This window comes from Rhipicephalus sanguineus, chromosome 2 (genome assembly GCF_013339695.2).
Source record: "Rhipicephalus sanguineus isolate Rsan-2018 chromosome 2, BIME_Rsan_1.4, whole genome shotgun sequence".
Taxonomy (NCBI): Eukaryota; Metazoa; Arthropoda; class Arachnida; order Ixodida; family Ixodidae; genus Rhipicephalus; species Rhipicephalus sanguineus.
In genome coordinates, this window is record NC_051177.1 from 63,635,961 (window position 1) to 63,660,630 (window position 24,670).

Sequence of the window (24,670 nt, forward strand, 5' to 3'; positions counted from 1 at the left end):
TTTCTTCGGTGTACATCCCGACGTTCTCGTTTGGGAGCGTTTCGGCCCTTTCCTTACGCACGACGCTTGGAAGGTTCCGAGAAATGCGGCGCGATATAGGTCCCAGGTTGTAAGGGTGGCCTCTCTGTTCTCGAACAAGGTCCCGGCTCCATATTCAAGGGCAAGGTATACTTGGCGAAGCTTCTCGTCGCAGTCCCAGTTACTGAATTGGGCAACCAGGTCGTATCTTTCCAACCAGCTTTCCAGGTCTTCACATAGTGAACCGTGAAAAGTCGGCGGTTCCCTGGACTGATCCATGATGACTCTTCGAGGTGACACAGTGGCCGTCGTTGTGCCTGTCGTCTTCGTCGTAGTGGTGCTTGGCTTATCAGGCAGGGGTCCGTATTGTGGTGGCAGTCCTTGTAGCCTGCGGCTAGCTCGATTCTTCTTGATGATGTCGGGTTCTCCTTGGCGACTTGGGCTGGGTTCACGGCTTGATGGGGGCGTCCGGAACATGAACGAACCAGATATCACGGGGTCGTGACGTTGACGAAGGCAGCAGTCGACGTGATCAAGATGAAAACTCTTTATTTGGGTGAACCTGTGCCCGGAAAATGAAATAAGCGAAGTACAAGCAGTTCAAGCGGTGCACTGATAGCGATGAGCACAGCGTCGGTCGTCGAGTAATCTGATCTGCAGTAAGGCGCGTCGGCATTTATACCTGCGGCATCGAACATTCCAGCCTTATCGCTGGTGGCCGCGTTAGTTCCAGAATAATCTCAACTGTTCGCGTTTGCGCGCTCAAGCCTATAAGGAGATTCTAAAATAATCTGGAAGGTTCCCAGACGTTAGGGCGCGGCTTACACAAGGCAGCGGCTACGCGTGCAACGGACTAGTTACATAAAAACAACAAAAGAAGCGTTAAAACATTTCTCTCTCTAAAAGAAGCGCGCGTGGCAATATATTCAGCTTTAGCTTAGTGAGCTTTTGCGAATATGGTGCCGCATGCCATGTGCTCATGTTCGCGCTTCAGTCTCAATTTGTTATTAATTCATAATGAAAGACGACGCTAGATATAAACAAATACAAGGCAAGGACATGAAAACAGCCGAATAAAGAAAGTAATGAATGAGAATAAATCCACTAACAATCATGTGGCAACGCGAACGCATAAGTTATAACGAAACACTGCAAATAACACAAAAACGCTTTAGGAGAGAGGGAGAGGGAAGGAAAGGTAGATGGATAAATAGAGAAATGGCGAGAGAGAAAGAGAAAGAAACATAGATAGATAGATAGATAGATAGATAGATAGATAGATAGATAGATAGATAGATAGATAGATAGATAGATAGATAGATAGATAGATAGATAGATAGATAGATAGATAGATAGATTCAAATCAGTACTTTTCTGCTCCCGGTTTTTATCGGTAGGATTATGCCCTACCTGGGCCTACCGAGAATTACCGGGAGCCAGCATATATATGGCATGAAGTGGCCGTTGGCCGAAGCGAACTTTCGGCTCATCGTTTCGTGCACAGTAAGCGCAGGTGTTTACAAGTACTACCACATGCGCTGTTCACAAAAAAGCCCGCGGATATTTCTGGAGCAATATTCTTAGCGCTTTTTCACGCATACCTAAGTGCTTCCGCGACAATCGACAAAGTCGCACAGGTGTGGTACGTTCTCCCTCTTTGCTTTCTGAGTCGACATAAAAATCAGCCGCGAAAGAGAGGAAGAAAGCACGCCGACATTCATGGCGACGTTTTCAGCTGTGTTGTTTGCCTTCTGTTTGGGCACTGCTATCGTCGACACGGACATTCCAGCTTGTCAGAGGGCTCAGCAATCGAAAGCTAATAGCACAGGCTTTCGTGCTTCTGTGAGGAACAGTGGAGTGACAGATAGTGGTTGAAGAGAAGAATAGATTTATGACGAACAAGGCCAGCGAAAAAAAACTGTTGCAGTATGGATTGCACGAGGTCACTGGTTACCGAACGTACTAGAAGAAAAAAAGAAAGCCCAGTGATGACCAACACAAAAAAATGGCCGTGTATCTGCGTGCTTCGCTGCAAATGTCGTCTAAAGACGATAGAAGAGGCGCTGCGTGAAATATGGACGCCATCTGGTAATACGTCGGGAAACATGAGTGCTGTGTTGCGGGCTGGTAGTCCCGGCGCAGCAGCAGGCGAAGACCGGCGGTGACCAACGCGACCGGCGGGGACGCCAGCCAGCCCGAACACGCGGTTTGGGGCGAAGCGCTGAAGCAGAAGAAACGTCCGCACTCAACGAGTACTCTCCACACACTCTTTTATTTACTCATCGCCTGGGTAAAATAGGAATGCCAGAGCGGCGCCCCATGGCATTCGTACAGTGCAATACTGAATCGAAACCGAAACACAACAATGAGCTCGTGCAGAGGGCACGGAGGAAGGCAAGTTTCAGCGCAGTCGCATTTTCAGCGCAGCTTAAGAAACTATCGTCTCTAGAATTACGTATCTATGTATTTTCTATTAAAGGAACACACCACCTAATACTTACCTAGTGATGTTGCGTCTCAGATATGCGTAACGTTTGCTTTTTGATCAACAAGGGACACAAGTATGAACCTAGTCAGCCGTTCAAGATGGCTGGCCCTTGGGCAAGTGGTTCAACTTTGGCCGGGTGGCTGGATAGAGTGACGTGCCGACAAACAGAAAGACAGACAGACAGACAGAAAGACAGACCAAAATTTCTGCGTTTAAGTTCCCCAAGAAAGACTATCGTCTTTAAAAATGTAGTTGTAGCGCCGGCCATGACCCGTACTGGCCGCAGTTCTGTGATAGACGAAACAGGTTGGGGCTGTTGGAAAAATCGACAGATATAATATAAAAAAGACTGGTGACGGCGTGAGATACCTGCTATCGAGCTGGTCATTGAAAATTTCAGGTGCCCGTGGAATACCGGACCAAACCAAGTCGTTTGCGTATATATGATGGGTTGGATAAATCAACTGCAACACTGACTGTAGCCGGGCCAGTTGGTACGTACGGAGCGTGAAAACAGCGCGCCAAGACGGGACAACGAAAACGAGCACACGTACACAGTGCCGACAAAAGACTGAATTTATTATCGCTTGACAAGCAATAAATAGAAACAGATATGTGACGTCACAGAAACAGCAAAGCGACACGTCCCCACTACCAGTTCCGCCATTAGCACACTCGCACTTAGCATCCGAGAAAAGGAATTTCTTTCCGTGTAAGGGCAACAGACGGAGAAGGGACGCAATCTTGGTCTCTTTTGTGAATCTTTTGTGAAATATTTTATTCACATGTGTAGCCTTGTAAAGCATATCCATGTATCTTATCGTGTATTGAGGGGGCGGGAAAGGAAAGTGGGGGTGAGGAGGAGAGATGTGAGGGTGAGGAGGAAAGAAAAGGGGAGAGGGTAAAGCATATCATAGCCATGTTTAGTACACTATAGCAAGGGGTGGGAAAAGGAAGTGAAGGTGAGGAAGAGTGATGTGCAGGTGAAGAGGACGGAAAAGAGGAGGGGATAGGTCACCACTGCATCCCACATCAAGGTTTCCTTTCCCGCCTTGGACGCAGAGGAGGCTGCACGTTTGGAACGCCAGCGCATGCTTACCCGTGAACGTGAGCGTCGCTGAAGGACAAGCGAATCACTTCTCCGTATTTCCTACAGCTTTCACGTTGTGTGCAACCGCATACGTTTTTTGTATTAAAAATAGAAGAAAATGCGAAAATTTCTGCGTCCATTTGTGATGCATGGCACCGCACCACCGTAGCGTATGATGCCGCTGTAATGTGTATGTGGGCGTGAGAGTTTCTCTCCGACAGTCACTGGAGCCTTGTGGTGTACTTTTGTTTCGCTGCACAGAGCGAGAGCACCGTGGAAGGTATAAAGCGGTGACCGTGAATGACTTCCGGCTCCTGGGCTTGCGCAAGTTGCACCCGGTGGTACGTTCTTACTACGAAAGCAGGGCTGACCAAGAGCAAACTTTACGTGAAAATGTGGCGGCCTTCAAAAGGTGAGTAGGAAGAGCTCATTCAATGCGAAGCGTTCTTCTGCTATCTCTCTGGTTTTTTTTTGTGTCGTTGTCGTAACAACTTTTGAGGCCTCGTCTGTGTCCACGTTGTAGTCATGAAGCGGAGTTGTGATGAGCTGCTTAGGTGTGGTATTACCCGTCGTGGCAACTTAGCAACTAATGTGTCACGCTGCTAAACTCGAGGGCGTGGATTCGATTCCCGGCCATAACAGGAGCATTAAATAGGGTGCAATGCCCTCATACATACAGTTACGTGCACGTTAAGCAACTCCAGGGGATAGAAATTGATCCAGCTGGGCGGTGGACTCATTCTAACCGAGGATGACGTCAGATTGATTGAGAGTCGCTTTGTGACCAGTGAAGAAGCCCTTACTAAGTGTTGTGACGGCATACGGCTATACTACAGCAATGCGGACGTCGACCGCTATAACGCACATTGCCTCGACGATGCTGACGGCGTTTTATGGCATCCCGCATGCGATAACATAACTGCCTACAAGAACGAGCAGGTACTTAGGGATGCCCTGGCCAAGGTGGCCAAGATGAACAGAAGTGACGTTGGTGGTCTCGCAGCCTCGACGCTCTCGCAGCCTCGACGGCGTGAACCTCACCAGATAGGAGCACGTCCCTTATCGTTTCCGGTTACTTCAACATTGATTTATAAAACCCAACAACGCGTGGTTCTTACACTACATGAAATACGTTTTCGATGTTTCCAGGGCATCACAAGACCGCGCTCCCACGTCCAGGACAGGAGGCATCATAGATCGTTTCTTCGTAAGAGGCATCCACGATTTCCAACAGCTGTAGTATACCTCATACTTCCCTACACATAGACCTGATTGTCGTGTCTACTTCGTAACGTGTGTCCTCCCTAACTTCTTTTGACCCCGTAACTGTAGCGCAGTTCTTTATTCATGCAAAAGCAAGTAGCCCAGTTCCTAACTTTGCGCACATAGACCCCTCGTCGCCGTGATCACGAATGGATCCGATAACAAGTCCTGTCCAGCTGCTGGTGCTCACTGATCACGGTGATGATGACCTGGTTCAAGAACTGTCAAGAACTCCTTTCACTCATGCACACGGCTTCGTGTAACGTGCGTGCGTTCTCCGTCACAACGGACACTACATATCAGCTTACCACTCGTCGTGTTTGTAATAACCATGTTGCCGCTGGCATCTTTACGCAGCTGTAAACAATCGGTTATATAACACATATGCGACTCTTCAACATTTGTTCAAATACCTAGCGTCATTTCGTGACATTTATCTCAATCTAGAAATTCCGCCACAGCCACCATTCCTGCTGCATGCTTTGCATAACATCGATTCCCAGAGTACGTGGGATCTGTCGATTATTTTTCTTTGTTTCTCTTGCGTTGCTTTGTCCAGGCTCCGACTGCGTCCCAGCGTCCTGGTACCAGTGGACAAACGGAGCATCAATACTACACTGCTGGAGCAGCCGGTGAGCATGCCCGTAGGCATTGGGCCCACAGATTTGCAGATGATGGCGAATCGTGAAGGAGAGATCGCTACGGCTGTAGGTGAGTAGGGGACATCACTTCATCTCAACAATTAGCAACGTAAGAGAGCTACTACATACCCATATAACGACACATGAAATCACACCACCACTAAAGAAAGGTATAGAAATGCACAAATATCAATCATGTGCTTTTGCCCATGAGTCCTGAGGAGCAATGTCTTGATAGGTTTTTTCATAAAGAACAATAGACAACCCCGTTTGTGTAACTGTTACTCGCACGACTAATCTCGTGCGATATAAATAAGCAACATGACTGCTTGTACGTATTTTTCTAGCGACTCAGTGAGTTCCTTGGAGCATGACTAGTATTTGAGGTTAACCAGCTGATGAAGGCATTCGGGTTCTTGGACGCGGCTGATGCTTCCGATAGCTAATTTCACCGCAACTGTGGTTTGGAGGCAGTGTGAGAAATTCCAGTAATGCTTGCACATAGGGGGAGTGGAACGGGGGGGGGGAGAAGGGGGTAAGGGTGTAAGTGGCGTGTCGTCGATGTAACCACCGAAATGTGAGGCACCTCGAGTTTCTCGGGTCACTGTTATACAGGGAACTGGTCACACCAACATGACAGTACAGACAATATTATACAAGACAAATATGACTAATGACCATCTTAGGGCACGCCTGTTTTCATTTTAGTTTTCTTTCTTTTTTTCATTTGAAGACATTTGAGTGCACATGAAACTCGTTTAAGCCTCGTGCTCCTGGAGACCAAGGTGTCATATGACTCATTACTGTTTCCTACCATCCAGACAAACCGAAGACATACAAACTGGTTAGCAATCTAGACTTACATAGCAATCATAATGCATGGTACCTGTGACAAAAATACTGCACGCGGCACAGTCTGCTTATGGCCTCAGTGCCTTTACGCACTTGTATTTTGTAAAGAGCATACGTTAGAGCAAAATAATGCTCAACTGGTACAAGTAGAAAACTCGCTAAATGATCAGGCCTTCAGAGCTAATTACAGCAAGAACTAGAAATGAAGCAACGACAAATTAATCAGTCAGAATTATACTGGGTAAAGCATTCCAGCACCTTTATAAATGTGAGGATTGTAATTGTAAGTGCAGTATTAGTGACAGAATGATAGAGGTGTGGATGCCTTGGAGAACTTGCAGTGCCCGATGGAACCTCTTGCTCGCAGCTTCACAAAAGGAGGGCACTGTGATGATCCTGAGCGCAATGAGCTCCATTCCGCTGGAGAAAGTGCGGCCGAATGCACCGCAGGGCATTTTCTGGCAGGAGTTGTACGCGTTCAAGAACAGGACCGTTACGTTTGAGATTATCAAGCGCGCCCAGCACGCTGGCATCAACGCCTTCGTGATGACGCTGGATGCGCCCACCTGGGGACGGAGGATCGTAGATGAGCGCCACCTCTTCATCACGCCCCCAGGAATCTCGTGAGTACAATTCGTTCAGGGGGATGTGGGGTAGGGTGGTGATGGCGGTAAAACTTTATTGCCCAGAGGGGTCCTGAAGACTGTAGATGTTTATGAGAGACACTTACTGTGGTCGTGCACCATCAGTGCCAGCATGGAAAGGGAGTGGTTGTTGTTAGGAAAAGGTTGGTTTGTCGGGTTTAACGTCCCAAACCCACACCCGCTTTCAGATACTCTGTAGTTGAAGGCTTTGGGTAATTTCGACCACCCGGGGTTCTCAGCTGTCACTGACATTGCGCAGTACACGGGACTCTAGCATTTCGCCTCCAGTTGTTAGGAAAAGCAAGGTGGCACTTATCCTTGGGCCTATAAGGGAGCATGACTCAGCCCCACGTGGAAGGAGCTAGGGAAATAAAAAAATAGAAGAGAGAGGAGTTCGGTTATTTTGAACTAATTGTCTAATTTTGTTTAATGCTTCCTGAATTACACATCAAGTGTGCACCGAACTTTAGATGTGCATTAGCATTTTAGAAGCATAAGAGTATGGCTCTGGTTTTGGGCTTCCAAATTAGAAGCAGCTGCTAGTGCTACGAATTTAATGTATTTTCTTTGGCTTACGCAGGCAGCTAAGAACACTTTTCAGACATCAGGCGGGAGTATGTTTCTAATAGAAGCAGCGGAGGGAACCGTTGTAAAAACATGATTTTTTTCCTATTTCGCACGACAGCTACATTTCAGGCTCGCAAATTTACAGCATTTAGGAGGAGCACACGACGTTCGTTTCGAGCGCATGAAAGGTTGCGGCCTGACCAAGTACATGAATGACTTCTTGGACCCTTCGTTGTCATGGAAGGACGTCGCTTGGCTCAGGAGTGTGTCGAAGCTACCAGTTATCCTCAAAGGAATACTAACTGGTGAGTCTTGCTGCGTCTGGAGTCTCGAGCGGAAGTGCGTTTATTCGCACAGTAGACAGTTTAACAGATACAGTTCACGAGCGGAGGCTCCGCATAGAAGAGCATTGAATTCGGGGGCGCGTTGCACGCAGTGCTGGATTAATGTAGGAGCTGCCACGCAATATTGCATCAGTTAACGTGCCTCCTTGACAGAGATGACGACTTTATAGTGTCCTTTTCCAAAGCGGCTTCAGGCACTGGCGTCGCTCTGGGGTAGAATACTCGACTGCTACACAGAATATCTGGGCTCGATTCCGGCTCGCACCCTGATTTTCAACTTGTTTTTTTATTAAACTTGCTAAAGACACGTGGGTTTTTGTATCGCACGCCACATTTTGCAAGGCCAGCTTCTGAGGAAGCAGTTGAGTTTTTCGCCTTAATAACGTGCTCTGTCGCAGCCGAGGATGCCGCCACGGCGGTGGAAGTGGGTGCAGCCGCGGTCACCGTGTCGAACCACGGGGGTCGCCAGCTGGACGGAACGCCGGCCACGGTGAGGGACGGTGTTACAGTATTGATAAGGCTGGCGTAGCGACACACTTGTTGAAAATGACAACAAAACATGTTTTCAATCAGCCAGTTCCTAGTCGTTGAGTTTAGCTACAGCAAGCAACAGCAACCCTTTGAGACGGAGGTCAGTTACGGGTGGGCTTCGACGTACATATGAACTCGAGAGGCTTCCTGCCAGTGACCTTCAAAACGTCAGACACAAAGATCATAAAACATGTCATATGAGGGACTTTTATGCACATACGCAAAAACATCGCATGTTCCTCATTTACCTTCACGTAGGAAGCGTTACCTCCCTCGGCCTCATCTCACAACGTCCGACTTCCCTAACCTCTACAATTTCACCAATCAATCAATCAATCAATCAATCAATCAATCAATCAATCAATCAATCAATCAATCAATCAATCAATCAATCAATCAATCAATCAATCAATCAATCAATCAATCAATCAATCAATCAATCAATCAATCAATCAATCAATCAATCAATCTTAAATGCCTTCTTTAGTGGTATATCGTACGCGTGCGACACGTGCCCTGCTGCCAACGTAGCGTATAGTAGAGCAATGCTCACGCCGTGCAGATCGAGGCGCTGCCGGAGATCGTGGCTGCCGTGGGTGACCGAGCGGAAGTCTATGTGGACGGCGGCGTGCGCACGGGAACTGACGTCATCAAGGCACTCGCGAGAGAAAGAGAGAGACTCTTTATTGGAAAAACAGATTTTTGCCGGCGTCAGTATATAACCGCTGGCATGCTACTCTGTGTAGGGATGGGGAAGGGGATTGACAGACTAAAGAAGAGAGGGAAGGAAATAATAATAAAAAGAAAGAATATAAAAAAATGAAATGCGCAAGTGAACCTGATAGAAATATTTACAACGAGTGGGTCAGGTAAGTGAAGCCTTTGCTGTATGAAATAATCAATGCGATCATTAAAGCTTTCCTACTAGGCCAATGTTTGACAAGTAATTAAACAGGGACTGTAAAACCCGTCGCTGTTTAGAAGGGCCGGGCGCTGGGCCTAATATGTTGGGCAACGTTAACTGATCGTGACAAATCATGTCCATTTGTCTCTCAAACAATGCTCTGTCATCGCGGTACGCGGAGCAGTCCAGTAATATGTGCTCTACTGTCTCTATGCTGCCACAGTTATCACAGCAGGGACTAGTGGTGCGCCCTATGCGGTACAAATAACTGTTCGTGTATGCCACGTTCAGTCAAAGATGATCGATGGTACAGTGTCTCAAGTTGGCGAGGAAGTGTTGGGGAAATTTTCGCTCTCACTTCTGGGTCAATGCACTTGGCACAAAAGCTGTATTCGTGGGCAGACCGGTGATTTGGGCTCTCAGCTATGACGTAAGTATGTCGCGTGAGAATGGGTCAGTTAGGCCTGAATGACTTCGAACATTGAATCGAAGATCGCATCAGTCTTCCTTCGTCATACCTTATCTCATTTCCCGTTGTCAGGATGATTGCGCAAACAAAACGGTGGCTGATGAGGTTGCACAGAGTCAAACCAAATGACTGTGTGTTAGACCTTGGTGTTGAGGTAAGTTTGTATACAGAACGGAGTGAATATTTCGTATTATAGTTATCAGGTAGACCCCATTAGAAAGCGAATGGTACGAGTGTCCTGCTTTGTGGATAATACTGAAATGTAAAGGGCCTGCCGATAACCTACTTTAGGATAGCTGAGCTCCGTGATTGTCGGTGGCCAAGTGGCGTGCTCGACGCTATACCCGCTGTCACAAAGAAACATTTTTCACATAAATGGAAGGACACGCCGGTTTGATGTCTCTACATGCCCGCGATCTTGGAGTCCACAAATTATATTGGATGAGTTTTGATTTTTAAGCGACCCTGATAAACAGTCCAAGCATCTTCAGCAGCCGTCTTGCTGCCCATCAGGCGGTTTTGGGTAATCATCCTAAATATTCACTAATTAGTTAATTAATTAATTACTCTGGTTTGAATACATAGAAAACACGAAGACACAGAGGAAATAGGGAGGAAACAGGCTGACAACTGCCACCTAAAAGGGCACAAGGCCTGCCTGCTTATTTGGGAAAGGGGAAACATAGAGGAGAGATTCGTTACATTACCTATCACGTGCACAGAATATATGGCAACTGTAACATATCTCTCTACATCACACACAACGTATCACAGTGCATTGCACAATGGGTCATGTAGTACACTGTGCGAATGCACTTGTCTGGGTTAAGAGTAAGTCTTCAGAGTATAAATGCTGTGCAGACGTGAAGTGATGACCCTGTGACGACTCAGCGCCGCCAGCGAAGCATAGACATGAAGGAAAGATGCGTACTTATGAATATGGTAGCTATGCTAGAACAATGTATTTATCAGGGAATTCGACCTTCATTTTTTTTTTATTACTTAACACATACGATGTTTTGCATGTTGAGTGGTTGCAGCAAAAATTAGACGCAAGGACGAAGGAAAGAAACTAGAGCTGTGCGAATAGCAAAATTTTTGGTGCGAAGCGAATTCGAATATTGAAGTGTGAGTGCGAATCGAATCGAATATTTTTCGAATATTTTTCGAATACTTCGAAGCGAAATCGCAGAAAAAAAGTTAGAGAGGATTCCTAAGCATACTCTTATGAGATAGCAACATGAAAGTGTTTCTTTTCGCTAGGTTGATGAAGCACTGGCGGGGTGGTGTTTCATAGTTGTCTTATCAAGAATGAGGCAATATAGAGGCCGAATTGTATTTATTTACATGATTTGGTGCAACCAAAGTGTTGCCAACAACACTTTACACGTGATAGGGAAAGATGCCATTTCCTCAGCCTCTCCTCCTCTTTCTGTGGAACTTCTGTGGAAGCCCAACTGATGTGGCGGACAAGGGAAGTCCGGAGTTCCAAATCTGCCTCGTAGACGTCGATATATAAGAACATCTGAAATTTTGGATGCTAAAGAGCTTCGGCTTCTGGTTTTTCGGACTTCCTGCTAAAATTTCAGGTCGAAAACAGCATTAATTGAGCCCCCACCTCTTTCACATCTTCCATCTCCAAGTTGGAACCAGCGTTTTCTTGAGTTAATACATTTGCGACCGTAGCAGAGCTTGAAAGGCAGCTTTGCCGCAATACCGAGGTGTGATAAGGTGAAGCATATTGAAAATCTAGGGACCACTTCCAATCGGACGTTGACCGTGTCTTGACAAAATTCGACCATAACGGAGCTTGAAAGACAGCTTTGCCGCAATACCAAAGTGTGATGAGGTGAAGCATATTAAAAATCTAGGTACCACTTTCAATTGAACGTTGGGTCTTGGCAAAGTTCGACCATAACAGAGCTTGAAAGGCAGCTTTGCCGCAGTACAGGGTTGTGATGAGGTTAAGCATACTAAAATTCTAGGGACCACTTTCAATCGAACGTTGTCTTTTGGCAAAGTTCGACTGTTACGGAGCTTGAAAGGCAGCTTTGCCGCAATACAAAAATGTAATGTAGTGAAGCATATTAAAAATCTAAAGGGGTCATTTTCAATTGGGCGTTGACTGTATTTGTTTTTGGGAAGTTCGAATAGTTCGAATAGTAAAACTTCAGTGCGAATCGAATCGAATAGCAAAAACTATTCGAAAAATATTCGAAATTGCGAATATTCGCACACCCCTAAAAGAAACATGAACGCACTGCTGAAACACGAACACACACAGCAGTGTGTTAGTGTTTCTTTCCTTCGTCCGTGCGTCTAATTTTTGCTGCAACCACTTAACATGCAAGATCACCAGCTATCCCAGATGCAAACCGTTCTAATGATGTTTTGATTTATACCGAGCTTAGCACGCTGGTCTGGGACGCTGGAGAGGCGCAATCCGGACAGCACAGGCGGAGCCTACCGAGAGGATGCTTGTGGGTGGTTTGAGATAGCCAACACTTGAGCATGCATCAGTGGTAGCCGCACATGCTGATGTATGTGTTTTTATGTTGTGTGTTATCTATAGACGTCAGCGGTACAGTTCGGAACGCACTGCTCCAGCGTTCCAGACAAGTGTGTTGAGCTGTGTATGCCAGTAGTTTACCAGGGATATGGCATGGGTTATGATCCTGCCATGCCATAGCACTATCTGGCCATATTGACAGTGTAATCTTATGGGGCAACCTTTCCACAGACTGCAGATGCATCCAACAGTCTTGAGTGCTACACAACTACAACTAAGCTCCTAAAGAAGGATACAAAGACAGAAAGAAGCTCATTTATGTTATCGTTACACTCATGAAATCTGCACTCTCGACTGGAACCATACAATAACGCGGCTGCCTCAACTACCACATTTCATCGGACGTTACTTTTATGTACAGGGTAGACAAGGTGTCCGGATGATGCTGGATGTCCTCAGGACAGAACTTATGAGGGCCATGGCACTCATTGGTGAGTGTCAATGCCGACATGACTGCTTGACTGCAGCAATCTATAGCCTGTGTGTAAGCACTGAACTGGCTGTCGCCCTTTTCTTATGTTTGACTCGGCCCCTTGTCATCACGAAAAAAAAATGCTATTGCAGGGCTTTTGCGCAGCTTTGCTTTCTTGGGGCTCGCCACTAGTGTCGTGTTCTTGTTCTCAATGTATTTTTCTGATTTACTTGCTTAATTTAATTTAGAAATCAGCAACAATGATTCTTAGCCTTAAAGCTTTAGGCGGACAAAACTCCAACTAATGCCGTCAGTGTAACTGGTTGCTCATCATAGGGACAGTCGTGAAAGTGAGAGTAGTGACAGTTGTGACAGTCGCGAAACCTCGTATATTTTTACACAGACGGGTGTTCGATCGATACCTCAGGGCAAGGTACGTCGAGCTATTCAGTATGTCTCAGTGCATGGATGTTTTGGGTTCACGTTGAATGCGTTTAACGCGGTTAACAGACGAATGCGAACAAGAAGACACCACGTCGACACTGCACTCGCTTCTGAGTATCAAATGTTTGTTAGAAACTCAACACTGTGTATCAAAATGGAACAAAACCTACATCTGTAAGATGTATTGGAATTTTTGATGCGTCATTGTTCGCTACGTTGCTAATTAAAAGCCGCTACATCTTTCCAGGTTGTAAATCAGCACGTGATCTAGGAAAGAAAGACGTTGTTCGTCAGGAGCACTACTGGGTGAAGTGGGCTGAAGGAAAAGTGAAAATATGAACACGTTTATCTCATTTTGTGATCTGCATTGCAATGACTGATTCTTGCAATACAAGCAAAATAGCTTGTATTCCAAACGGTGAGTCGTCGAAAATGTGAAATAAGCATGTTACCTTGCTACTGCATGTTAGTCGCTGCGAACTGTAATTTTCGTGCTTAAATGTGCTGGGTAAGCAGATATGCACTCATCAGAATCAGAACAGCGCGAAAGAACAGAACAGTGATTAAGTGATTTGCTACTGTCATATCTTGACAAGATCGTGGCTTCTAAGCTCACCAAATCGCGAATTGTGAAAGTATTCAGATTTGCTGATGACTTCCTTATTTTATTAAATAGTGATGAAGTCCTTTTTGACTCTTTTATTCGTAAAACACTGGCTATTTTCAATGAACGCCTTCACCCTGTGACCCTAACTCATGAGCTTCCGCAGGAAGGTGTGATTCAGTTTTGAATGGGAAGCATTTCTTAGCGAACCTTTGGCACTTTGAGCGTTTCTATCTATCTATCTATCTATCTATCTATCTATCTATCTATCTATCTATCTATCTATCTATCTATCTATCTATCTATCTATCTATCTATCTATCTATCTATCTATCTATCTATCTATCTATCTATCTATCTATCTATCTCAGTTGGTAGAGCATCGGACGCGCTATTCCAAGGTTGCAGGTTCGGTCCCTGCCCGCGGCAAGTTATCTTTTCGTCCGCTATACTTTCTTCACATTTATATCCCAATTATTACAAATAAAGTCCCCTATACTTTCCTCGGCATTATTGTCTGTTAGTGCTCATTAATATTGTGTATAACAAAGAAACACGAGCCCTTAAAATTTGCACTTCTTTCCTTTATCTATCTATCTAGCCGCCTAAGTCTGGGTGCTCTCCTGATCACCTGCTTAACTTGGTGTACACCAATATCAGCATGGGAGGGTAAGAGGACTTGACAAATATGACCGTTTGGTCATGACATGAATAACGGGAAAATCCTGTCGAGTACGTCGCCAAACCCTTTCCTCCAGACAGGTATGGTACATACCCGTTTACCACAGGCCGTGGTATAGGGGTATGCACCACAGGGGATTGATAGTTTATCTACCAAAGAATGGCGACAACAGACATTGGTAAAAACCGACACCTGCAGCGTTGACCCGACGAATGCAAAGAAGAAAAATCAGGATCCCAGCAGGAATCGAACCCAAGGATTCTGCGTGGCAATCAGGTATTCTACCACAGAGCCGCGCCAGGTCTGGAAACTGCTTTGGAAAAACACCCTGTGCAAGCGTAATGTCGGTGCAACGTCAATTGTGGTTGTGGTGCTGGCTATCTAATTTTCTAACAAAGCAATAAGCGCTACATATGTACTCCTATGATGCAGGCGTCTTGTCAGGTCGTCAGTGGTTCCAGTGTTGGCTCCGCTTTTATATCAGTCTAATAAACATTACATTTGTATTCTTATGATTCAGCAGGCTATATTCAAGCGTCGCTTTACCCTGGATGAATACGTTAACGAAAGTTACGTATGATATTCACATCGTCGTGCCACGAAGTGCACTTTGTTTCGATAATACTGACGTATGTGCTCTAACGTGAGTGCTCTAATGTGACCATAAGTTACTCTTTAAACGCCAGTGTTGTCGACGTACCTGGTAAGCCCACGATGTGTACACAACTACTACACTTACAAAAACACGTCGATCGGCCTCGTAACGCTTGACTCAAAGAAAAAAGAATGCAGCATAGAACTACTCGCTGACTGCTTCTTATGAAACCGATTCCCACAAGGTGTGGGATCTGCCGAATTTTTCAGACTTAAAATTAACGTTATCAGCAAGTCATGTTTGCTGGTGTTATGCACCACGTGCCAAGAAGCCGCTTCTGCCTTTCTGTTCATCGCATAGTAAAGTGATTCAAAGAGCCATCGCACACACTTGTTTCTGGAATGCCATCAACAAGTCCTGTCATCACAGTATTAGGAGTAGCTTTTCGGCGCAAGTGTCGAGACTTCAAGAAGCAGGGTTCCTGAAGGAATTGCTGATTTTTGTAGCAGAAAACATGTTGAAGAAGTTAAAAGTTCGTTGGGCTACGCATAGAAACACTGGAGATGCACAAGAACCACAAGAACTAAGTCCCATATGTGCATCAGATTTCGCACCGCTTAAAGAAAATCGGCGAGAAATCAGAGGTGACGGTTCCTTTTTCCGCTCCCAATAAACTGATGAACTTATGTAAGCTAACCTGTTTTTGCGATTCATGAGCATTTTTTGCGCGAGACGCGGAATTTTCGCCCCGTGAACCTTCTCGTGAGGCTTATAAGGATTTCTTAATACATGTAACTCAACTTCATCAAAGCAAACAGAACAAACAGAACAAATAAATGCTGGTCGCCACCCCGTTTCAAAGGGTACATCCATGAATATAATAAGAATCTTCAGCATTCTTAATAATAATGCAATATTCTAACACCCACATGTATCGACGGTTGGAATACTAATGAGCTGATAACAGACTGTAAAAGCAAACGGTAGCCTCTGCAAATGTTTTCGAGGGTGCGGGGATTAGACGAAGCAAAGGGAATATTCAATTTTGATGGCTATTGTGGAGAATTATGAGAGTAGGTATAGGTCGTGAAAAGTAATAAAACATGGACTATCAAAAAAGTTCCGTATACAGGACAAAAAGGCGGAGCTTACTTACCGACACACTTAAGAATTGGTCCTGGGAGGCGTGTCTCTCCGAATTGGACTCGAGAAGCCGACCCGCTTTTTACATCTGCCGTTTTGGAAGGACCTTGGTAGGGGCTGGGACAACCGGTATTGCCAGAATAAAAGCCTCCGAGATCAAGTGGCGTTCTTAGACTATTCCGCTAGGGAGAGAGCTCATGCACCGCGGCATCGTGAAAAAGGCGGATTGGCGACCCTAGACCAGGCCCGGAGAGCCGCGATAGCCAGTAGGGCCCTGGAACAGGCACTCCACCAGCTGTAACCAAACACAGTCTTTATTTCAACAAAGTTGTTTCGCTTTCTCAAGACAAACGTAAAGCATGTTCTGTCTCCTTTGCACTGGCTATTGGAATCGGCGTGAATAGCCACGCTCACGCTTGAAGCCAGCTTGTTTGGTTCCGATTGGTGGAAATCGATTTTAAAGCTACAGTGGTCCCGTTAGGTATCTTCTCTCATCGTGCCGTGTCACCTGCTGTGGCAGCAAGGAAATACCAGTTCTGACGCGGCTTTAGTCAACGCATTCGCTACGTCCACGGTAATGGCCCGCGCGACAATGTCTTTCGCCGCTTTTTCGTAGCCCCAGATAAGTTTCTGCGTTTCGGGCGTCTCGGCGAGCCCTTCGAAAGTCGAACGGAGGTCACTGAAGGTGGCGCCGACGGTGAGATTCACCACGGGGTCGTACCACGGAGCAAAATGCACGTCCAGTCGAGCGAGCACCTTCCGAAATGTCACGTTGGCTTTGATGTCCATCGCAATGTCGTCAGAGCGGGTCAGAAGGCTGTTCAGGTAGACCTGCGAGAAGTTGTACGTGCTCCACATGACTCGTGCAAAGTTTGAACGGACACTGAGGAGAAATGTAGAAGTAGTAGTTTAAAGACATCCTAAACTTCTCCGAGTTCAAAGACGAGACAGTGGTTTTTTTCTCGCCTTCCCTACCCTTAAAGGCACTGTCTCCTCCTCCCTACCCCTTTCTTCATAAAACGCGTGGACAATGTCAGCACTAAGCGTTCAGACTATCAGGATTTCGCGCTTTTCCGGCTACACGCTGTTATATCAGCGTGCGCAGTCGAAAACTCCCCAAAACGAAGTGAAATAAGTTGATCGCGCATGATAGTCACGCGAGATAAGGAAGAACGGGTGGGCGACTGTATGGCAAAGCAGGGTAAGGTACAATCCCCAACTGATATTTCTCGTACATGGACCAATCGAGAGTATGTACCTTAATGACGTCACGTAAATCACCCTTCTGGCGTCACGAATTGTGGCTAAAAGACGGGAAACACCTGGAGAGAATAACGCTTTCATTCTTTGTACTTTTCGGAAGTTGTATAAGGGTCCTTTAATGAAGGAAGCCACGGAGGCAAGGCAAATAAACGAAGAATGAAGGAGAGGTTGGCATGAGGCGCGTTTCTTTAGCCTCCTACGCCTCGCTGAGGTAAAGTGAAGCGGGCGAGGCAAGGATAGAGAGAGAGACATTGATGTTATATCATAATGTGTTATTGTACGCACGTCACGTTGTCCTATGCACGGTTGAGTGCTGTGCATTACGGGAAGGGGTCTTCACTTTAGAGACCATAGTCTAATCATACTGTAAGGCAGGGTTAGAGTAGCACATACTCTAATCCTGTCTCACCTGAACGTTCATCACGGATACTAATGTCGATGAGTTAAAATTAGTCGAATGTTCGTGTTGGTGTCGAACCTGTTGAGCACTGGTTAGCATATAGACGCGGAAAGAAGACGAGACAGCATTTGTCTTGTCCCATCTCTTCCAAAGTCAGTGTCTTGATTCGATCTTCATATGATTTTCATATGATGAAGAAACACAGTTACCTGATAATAATAGTAATAATTTATGGGGTTTTACGTGCCAAAGCCACGATATGATTTTGAGACACGGCGTAGTGGAAGGCTCCGGGAATTTCGACTATTTAGTACTTATTTAACGCGCACTGACATCGCACAGCAAACGAGCCTCTAGCATTTCCGCCTCCATCTAAATACGCCCCCCGCGGCCGGTATCGAACCCGCGACTATCGGGTCAGCAGCCGAGCACTTTACACACTGTGCCGCAGAGTTAACTGATGGCTCATGATACGCAAAAGGATTATCGACAGGTCGTCTGTAGGTGACGTTCATTGTCTAAAACATACAGGCTGATCATATTGTGAATAGCCTACGGCGCTGTGCGCGCGCGGTGAAAAAAAATACCGGAATACTATAGAGGAGTATGAATTATTCGAGGTATACACTTTCATTTCAAATTGTGGTCACAGCGCAAGGTAAGACACGAGACAGAGAACAACGAATACACTTTCAGGATGAGCTCTTAATTTTTCTATTGTTAAAAATATCCTTTTGTGTGCGTGGAAAACGTTACAGTCAGGCGTTATAAACATTTAATGGTAACTATGTTTTGTAATGCAGTCTTGCATCTACTCTCTGTTTTTGAGAAGTACAGGTAATTCAGTGAAGTGGCACCGATGCTGAGAGGGAGCCTAAATTTTCCCCGTATTGTACAGTAGAACGTTCTACGACTCACCTCTTTACCTCTACTCATATAAATGGTGCCACTTCTCGACAGAAGGGGTCACTGCGGTTCACTGAAGCTCTCCAGCAATTCTAGGGAAGTGTTCTTCAGTCTAGAAGTGTTGGTGCTCTCAACTTAAAGAAATAATGAAATTTTTGAGTTTCACGAGCCGTAACCGCGACGCGATTATGAGGCATGCCATAGGGGGGGGGGGGGGGGGGGGGCTTCGGGATAATTTTGACCATTTGGAGTTCCTAAAGGTGTCTAAATCGAAGTACACGGGTGTTACTGCATTACTCCCTGACCGAAATTCTGCGGTCGCGGCAAGGAATCGAACCCGACTCTTTGCACGTAGCCGCCGCGACACGCTCACTGCTGAGCTACCACGGTAGAAAACCTCGGCGTAGTCGAGGAAGAGGTTTGAGCGAAGAAAAACTTGAAAAAAAAATTACACATCATCTCCCCTTACGGGCAACCATGGTGGGATGCGAAAGCATCGCGGGGGGTGCGCATCGAGTTTCCGTTTCTCTTATGTGACTTATGAGACGGTGGTTGTCGAGGCCTTTTTAATTACCGCTTACCAATTCTGACGTTAACATTCGGCTTTCTGAGCCTACCTCTGCTCCGCGGCGGTGGCGCTGCCGCTGCAACTATAGCGCCATCGTTGACGTTGTTCATGGCGTTTCGCACACCGTTGCACAGAGAGAGAATGACGGAAGCGCAGCGAACGCGCGTTTTCGCAGCCTCGCAGCTTCGAGATTCGCTTGCCGGCTTCGCCGTTTACCTTCAGCTCCTCGAGCGTCCATAGCGCCGTTGCGAAGGAGAGTGCAACGCTTGCCGGCGTTGCCGTTTACGTTCAGCTTCGCGAGCGTCCATAGCGTCGTTGCGAAGGAGAGTGCAGCGGGAGCGAGAGCGCACCGCCTTATATACGAGCGCACAGCTGTGGCGGAGAGAAACGGGAGAGGAGAAACGAAGCAGAGGCAGCGCTCACGCCACCTCCTCCCACCTCCTCGCGCTCACGCGAGGAGAGGGGGGAGAGTTGGCACATGCGCAATATGGGTGCGGACGCTGCAGAACGGACACTGCCCCGAGCATAAGATGCATTCGTATCTAAAAAACGGGGGTTAGCCATTGCTGGGTTAGCCTTGCCTGCACAGGTTGAATACACAGATCACTTCTCACGCTATCGGACATCTCGTAGGAAGTGGCGCTCGCATAGTGTGTTAGCCAACAGGAGGTCCGCTAATAAAGAACTTGTAAGAGCAGCACGCGCGTTTTGCTATCTAGCGATGAGTGGTATTGAGTCCTTACACCATCACCTTTATGTGACCTCCTCTCGGTCACACGTCACTCACCGTGACTGCCTCGAAAATGACGTGACACGTGACGTTGGCACTGTCCGGAAAGTCGTCGGTGACGCTGGCGCACTGGTCTCCGCGCTGCAACCTCGAGATCCGGCTGAGGCCGGTGACGTTCGATTCTTCGAAACGCACCGGGCCGTACCGCTTGTCGTGGCTATTGTGAACAGCGAACGGCGGCTCCACCAAGGGGTCGATGTCCTCCCTGTGAGCCGGCAACCTCGACAGGATCATCTGGTCCACGTAGGTGTTGGAGTCCCAGAAGGGCAGCTGCTGGCCACTTGCCACGTGGCATCCGGCAACCAGCGCTGATTGTTACATCACTTTGAGAAATCATCATAATCGACATCCTCATCATGTTCACCGCGGAATAAATGCCTTTACGTACCGTGCCTTGAGCCGGCTGACCCTATCTTATGGATCTCTAGAAAAGTCCTTTAATATTTTCTCTGAGCTTTTGTCGTGTACAGTACGGTCCACTCTTAGAGGGAACGCGCGAGTGCGTGGCCGGCGTTTCGAGGAGCGCTAACTGCTGGCGAGATTTGAAAATGCGGCGCATGCGTGTAGATCCACGAGGGCGGTGCGTGCCCCGCGTCGTCTGCTACTTCTCTGCCCCGGCGCTGACCTGTGCCGCTTTTCTTTTTCGCAGTTTGAAGCAGCTGATACAAACTCGGCTTGTGTAATAGGCAAGCTCAGTATGCTCGCTTCAGCGGGCGTCAATTGCCTAGTCTTACCAAAGTTGCTGCCAGCAGCGTGTGAAAAATGTGACTACCTTATCGGTGAGCATTGACAAAGAGATGCGGAAGCCCTTGGTCTTGCTTTCCTTGCACGGGCTGCAGTTTTTTTTCATTTACCACAGCATTGAATTGTGCCAGCACACCAGCTTTATATCGTTCAAAGGCCTTATGGATATAGTTCTTGCCTTCTCTGACGTAAAAATATAACCAATGAGTTTTCTCCTCCAAGTTTACCTTCCTGTGCTGTTCAATGCACGCTTCATTTTATTGTGTGCATGTGTTGTCGTGACAAAACAATTTTCATGAAACAACATTTTTAACTGATGTCACAGATATATCTAATCTAAGGAGCTTCAGCAGACGTTGCTTCAACAAAGAACCGCGTCTAATAAAAGCTCTTGCAAGACTGCAGCAATAAAAAAAAAACATTTTTTCCCCATGCTTGCTGAATGTCCGACGAGCATTAGGCAGAGTGGTGGCTAGATAAATGGCACCGCGAAGATACGCAAACGCTTTCCCATCGCAGGAGCGGATAAGTAGCAGACGAACCTTGGCGCGCTCTGCCCATACGATTCCGTACGCATGCGCCGCATTTACAAATATCGCCGCCAGTTAGCGCAGCGCGGGGGCCGCCGGTCACGCGCTCACGTGTTTCCTCTAATAGTGGGCCGTACTGTACATTTCATTGGCTAAAATAATAAGAAAGAAAAAGCTCACTCACCCGCTAGAATGAGCCAGAAGTTTTTCATCGTGACTGGGGGTTTTCTGTTTAGATATCAGTTATCTGAGATGAAAAAAAAAAAACGAGAGTTAACGTAGTACCAACAAACTAAGTCAAATACAGAGGATGTACGTGCAATGTAGAGGTTAAACGTTTGAGAGAGAGAGAGGAGAGAGAGAACCAAACTGGGGTGTATGATGGCGTGGTAATGAATATGACGAGAGGAATACAGAACCAAAGACTTCCTAAAACTTTATTTAGGACCACAAGACGTGCCTGAGTAGTACAAGAGCATATCAGAAGGGTGGTTGTTTTCTTTATGCATAAGTGTGGCGTCTGAGGATGACGACTTTGATCGGGGCAGTATTCAAGGTGACATTATTATCGCATCATTCAGAGACGGAAAGCGAATCAGACTGTAAGATGCTGCACTCATGAACAGTGCAAATTTCGTTAAACATGTCGATGTCATCAGCATATGTAAGGAAATGACAATTTGGAATGGCGGAAAAAACGCATTAACCAAAATTAACAAAAATTAAGCAAAAATAATGGTCCTTAGGCTCCTAACATAGAACTTTGAGAGACTGCCCTAGTTGTCATGAACAATGAAAATGTTCGGCCATTTACGGTAACATAACAAGATCTTTCAAGAAGATGCGTGTGCTTGAGATTAAAGCTGAAAGGACAAGTCAAGGCCAGTGTTATTAAGCTTAGCCAGCCGCGGTAAGTTAAGAAAGCCTAGGTAAGGTCACAGTAAATGTTCTCAACGTGCTCTGTCTGAAGTAGATGCGTGGAGATCTGCGTCATAAAACTAGAGAGCGACTAGACAGAAATCAATCTGGATTCGGCATCAAGGTGCCCTTGACGCTAATATCAATCAATCAATCAATCAATCAATCAATCAATCAATCAATCAATCAATCAATCAATCAATCAATCAATCAATCAATCAATCAATCAATCAATCAATCAATCATATCGTGACAAAAACAGGACAAGATTGTGAGGGACGTCGTATTGGGAGAATGTGGATTAATTTTTACCAAGTGGAGTTCCTTAACGTTCACTTAAATCTAGACGCGCGTGTTCTTGCTTTGCGCTTCCATCAAAATGCGGCCGTCGTGGCAGGGGATCGAACCCGCGTCTTCGAGCTCATGGTCACGACACCGGTGAGAAGTTATCGTTGACATCGCAGACATGATCCCTCGTTACTGAAAGAGCAAAAGGGGAACTTAAGGGCTCGTTTTTCTTCATTAGACACAATGTCAATGAGAACTAACAGACAATCAAGCCAATGCTTTAAAGTATACGAAATGTTATTTTTAGTAATTGCGATGTCACTGCGAAGAAATTAAAGTGAATGAAAAGAAGACTTGCCACCGGCAGGTACCAAACCTAAAACCTTTTAATAAGGCGTCCGATGCTCTACCAATCGACCTACGGCGGTGGTCGTCCTCCCGTATACTTTATTGGGTATATATGAGCACGTATACGTGACAGTGTTAGTCAGCGCCACTCGTAGCCATGACGGCGAGTGTGGAACACTCTTTTTTTGCCTGCTTGCGTCACGTAGAAATCAATTGGTAGAGCATCGGACGCGTTATTGGAAGGTTGCAGATTCGGTCCCTGCCTGCGGCAAGTTGTCTTTCCGTCCCCTTTAATTTCTTCATACTTATATCGTAATTACTAGAAATAACATTCCCCATACTTTCCTTGGCTTGATTGTCTGTTAGTTCTCACTAACGTCGTTACTGAATGTGGCTGGGAGGGGACCAGGAATAACATTGTCCCCAAACATAGTCGCCTACCTTGCACTGCAACTGAACTGGTGACGAAGAAACAGAGCGAAGGTGTAGAAGCGACGTACTCCGTTAGCGAGAACGTGTAAAGTTGGAGAGAAAAAGTGAGGAACTTACCGGAAAACCCTGTTCTGCGTCCTACCGGTGCATAAAAAAAATGACCGCTTCAGTAAGAGTGAATCGACGCGCCCTGCAGCACGCCTTCTGTGAAAGAAGGGTCTCCGTAAAAACGTCGTTCCGGTCAAGGTGACGGCATCGGCTTGACCCACTCGACCGTGTTATCGTCGATACGACGGCTGGACGCGAGAGACTTGCAGGGCATCCTTGAGAGATAAATCAAAGAGAGGACACGGTAGACGGTAACGGAGCCGTCTGTTCTGTCCGGTTTTCGCGATAAGAAGGTAAACAAGTGGTAATCTTCGGCTCGAGAAAGTGTTTACTCTAACTAGGTCGGCATCGGCGCCCTTGTAGCAGAAGCGTTACATACAAACAAAGAAATCATGTTTCTTGACACCTAGTATGCATCGATCTTGACGAGGTTTGCTGAATTTAGAAGCAGTGACTAGAACGACATCAAATCTAAACACTGTATCATAAGTTGTTTGCTTGCTTACTTTTCAGTTTTCTCTTACCTTTTGCTGATATTGTGATTGAGATTTCATTCAAAACTCTCCTTCTGGAAATTTCATGCCGACTGGCCGGTTGTTAGAACACAAGAAAAAAAAATTTGCAGTGGCTTAGCTCGGCTATGCCAGGATATACGTAGCGTTAGCAAAGGTTCAGCTGATCAGAGGCGTTATCAAGCGGCCCCAGCGCAGGGTCAGACGGCGACTGCACAGCGAAGGCGAATAGCTGCGCGCACGCCGGCGCCACTGTGTCTACGACGTCACTCCTCTCGAATGCGGCCAGCGCCTCCTCTATTTTTCAGTGCCTGGGCGAACGCTCTCCTCGGGCCGTCGCGCGCGCGCTCCGCGTCCGCTCGCCGCTGCCGCGTGGTGGCGCTGTGCAAGTAGACTACGGGAAGCTGGCGCTGAAGGGCCGCGCGTATCACGAAGCTCACGAATTCGTGTTTGCATCCGAGTTTAATTGCATTTGTGCTTCTTACAGGCTTTCACAGGTACGTGGGGATGGATAGAAACGCGAACATAGCGGCGCGCTGTTTTCATTACGCCCTAACCGTGGTGGCAATAAAAAGATGCTAGAGCCGCCGTTTACGACCCGAA

The 24,670-nt window shown here is 46.5% G+C and overlaps 3 protein-coding genes across 3 annotated transcripts in view; 2 read left to right on the forward strand and 1 right to left on the reverse strand.

Moving 5' to 3' along the window:
• Positions 1-24,670, forward strand: part of LOC119383109 (pyrroline-5-carboxylate reductase 3) — a 600,945-nt gene that overhangs the window by 319,005 nt on the left and 257,270 nt on the right. The gene's annotated exons all lie outside the window — the stretch shown is intronic.
• LOC119381636 (uncharacterized) lies at positions 2,773-13,575 on the forward strand. Its single transcript, XM_037649408.1, has 10 exons — positions 2,773-2,812; positions 3,858-4,008; positions 5,419-5,570; positions 6,720-6,975; positions 7,693-7,868; positions 8,306-8,397; positions 9,001-9,098; positions 9,712-9,772; positions 12,742-12,811; positions 13,484-13,575. The coding sequence occupies exons 1-10, from the start codon at positions 2,773-2,775 to the stop codon at positions 13,573-13,575; spliced, it is 1,188 nt and encodes a 395-aa protein (XP_037505336.1).
• LOC119383117 (uncharacterized) lies at positions 16,744-23,713 on the reverse strand. Its single transcript, XM_037651121.2, has 4 exons — positions 23,565-23,713; positions 21,646-21,708; positions 20,185-20,495; positions 16,744-17,091 (listed from the first exon to the last, which is right to left on the reverse strand). Exons 2-4 carry the CDS (start codon positions 21,671-21,673, stop codon positions 16,765-16,767), a joined length of 666 nt encoding a protein of 221 aa, XP_037507049.1. The 5' UTR covers positions 21,674-21,708; positions 23,565-23,713; the 3' UTR covers positions 16,744-16,764.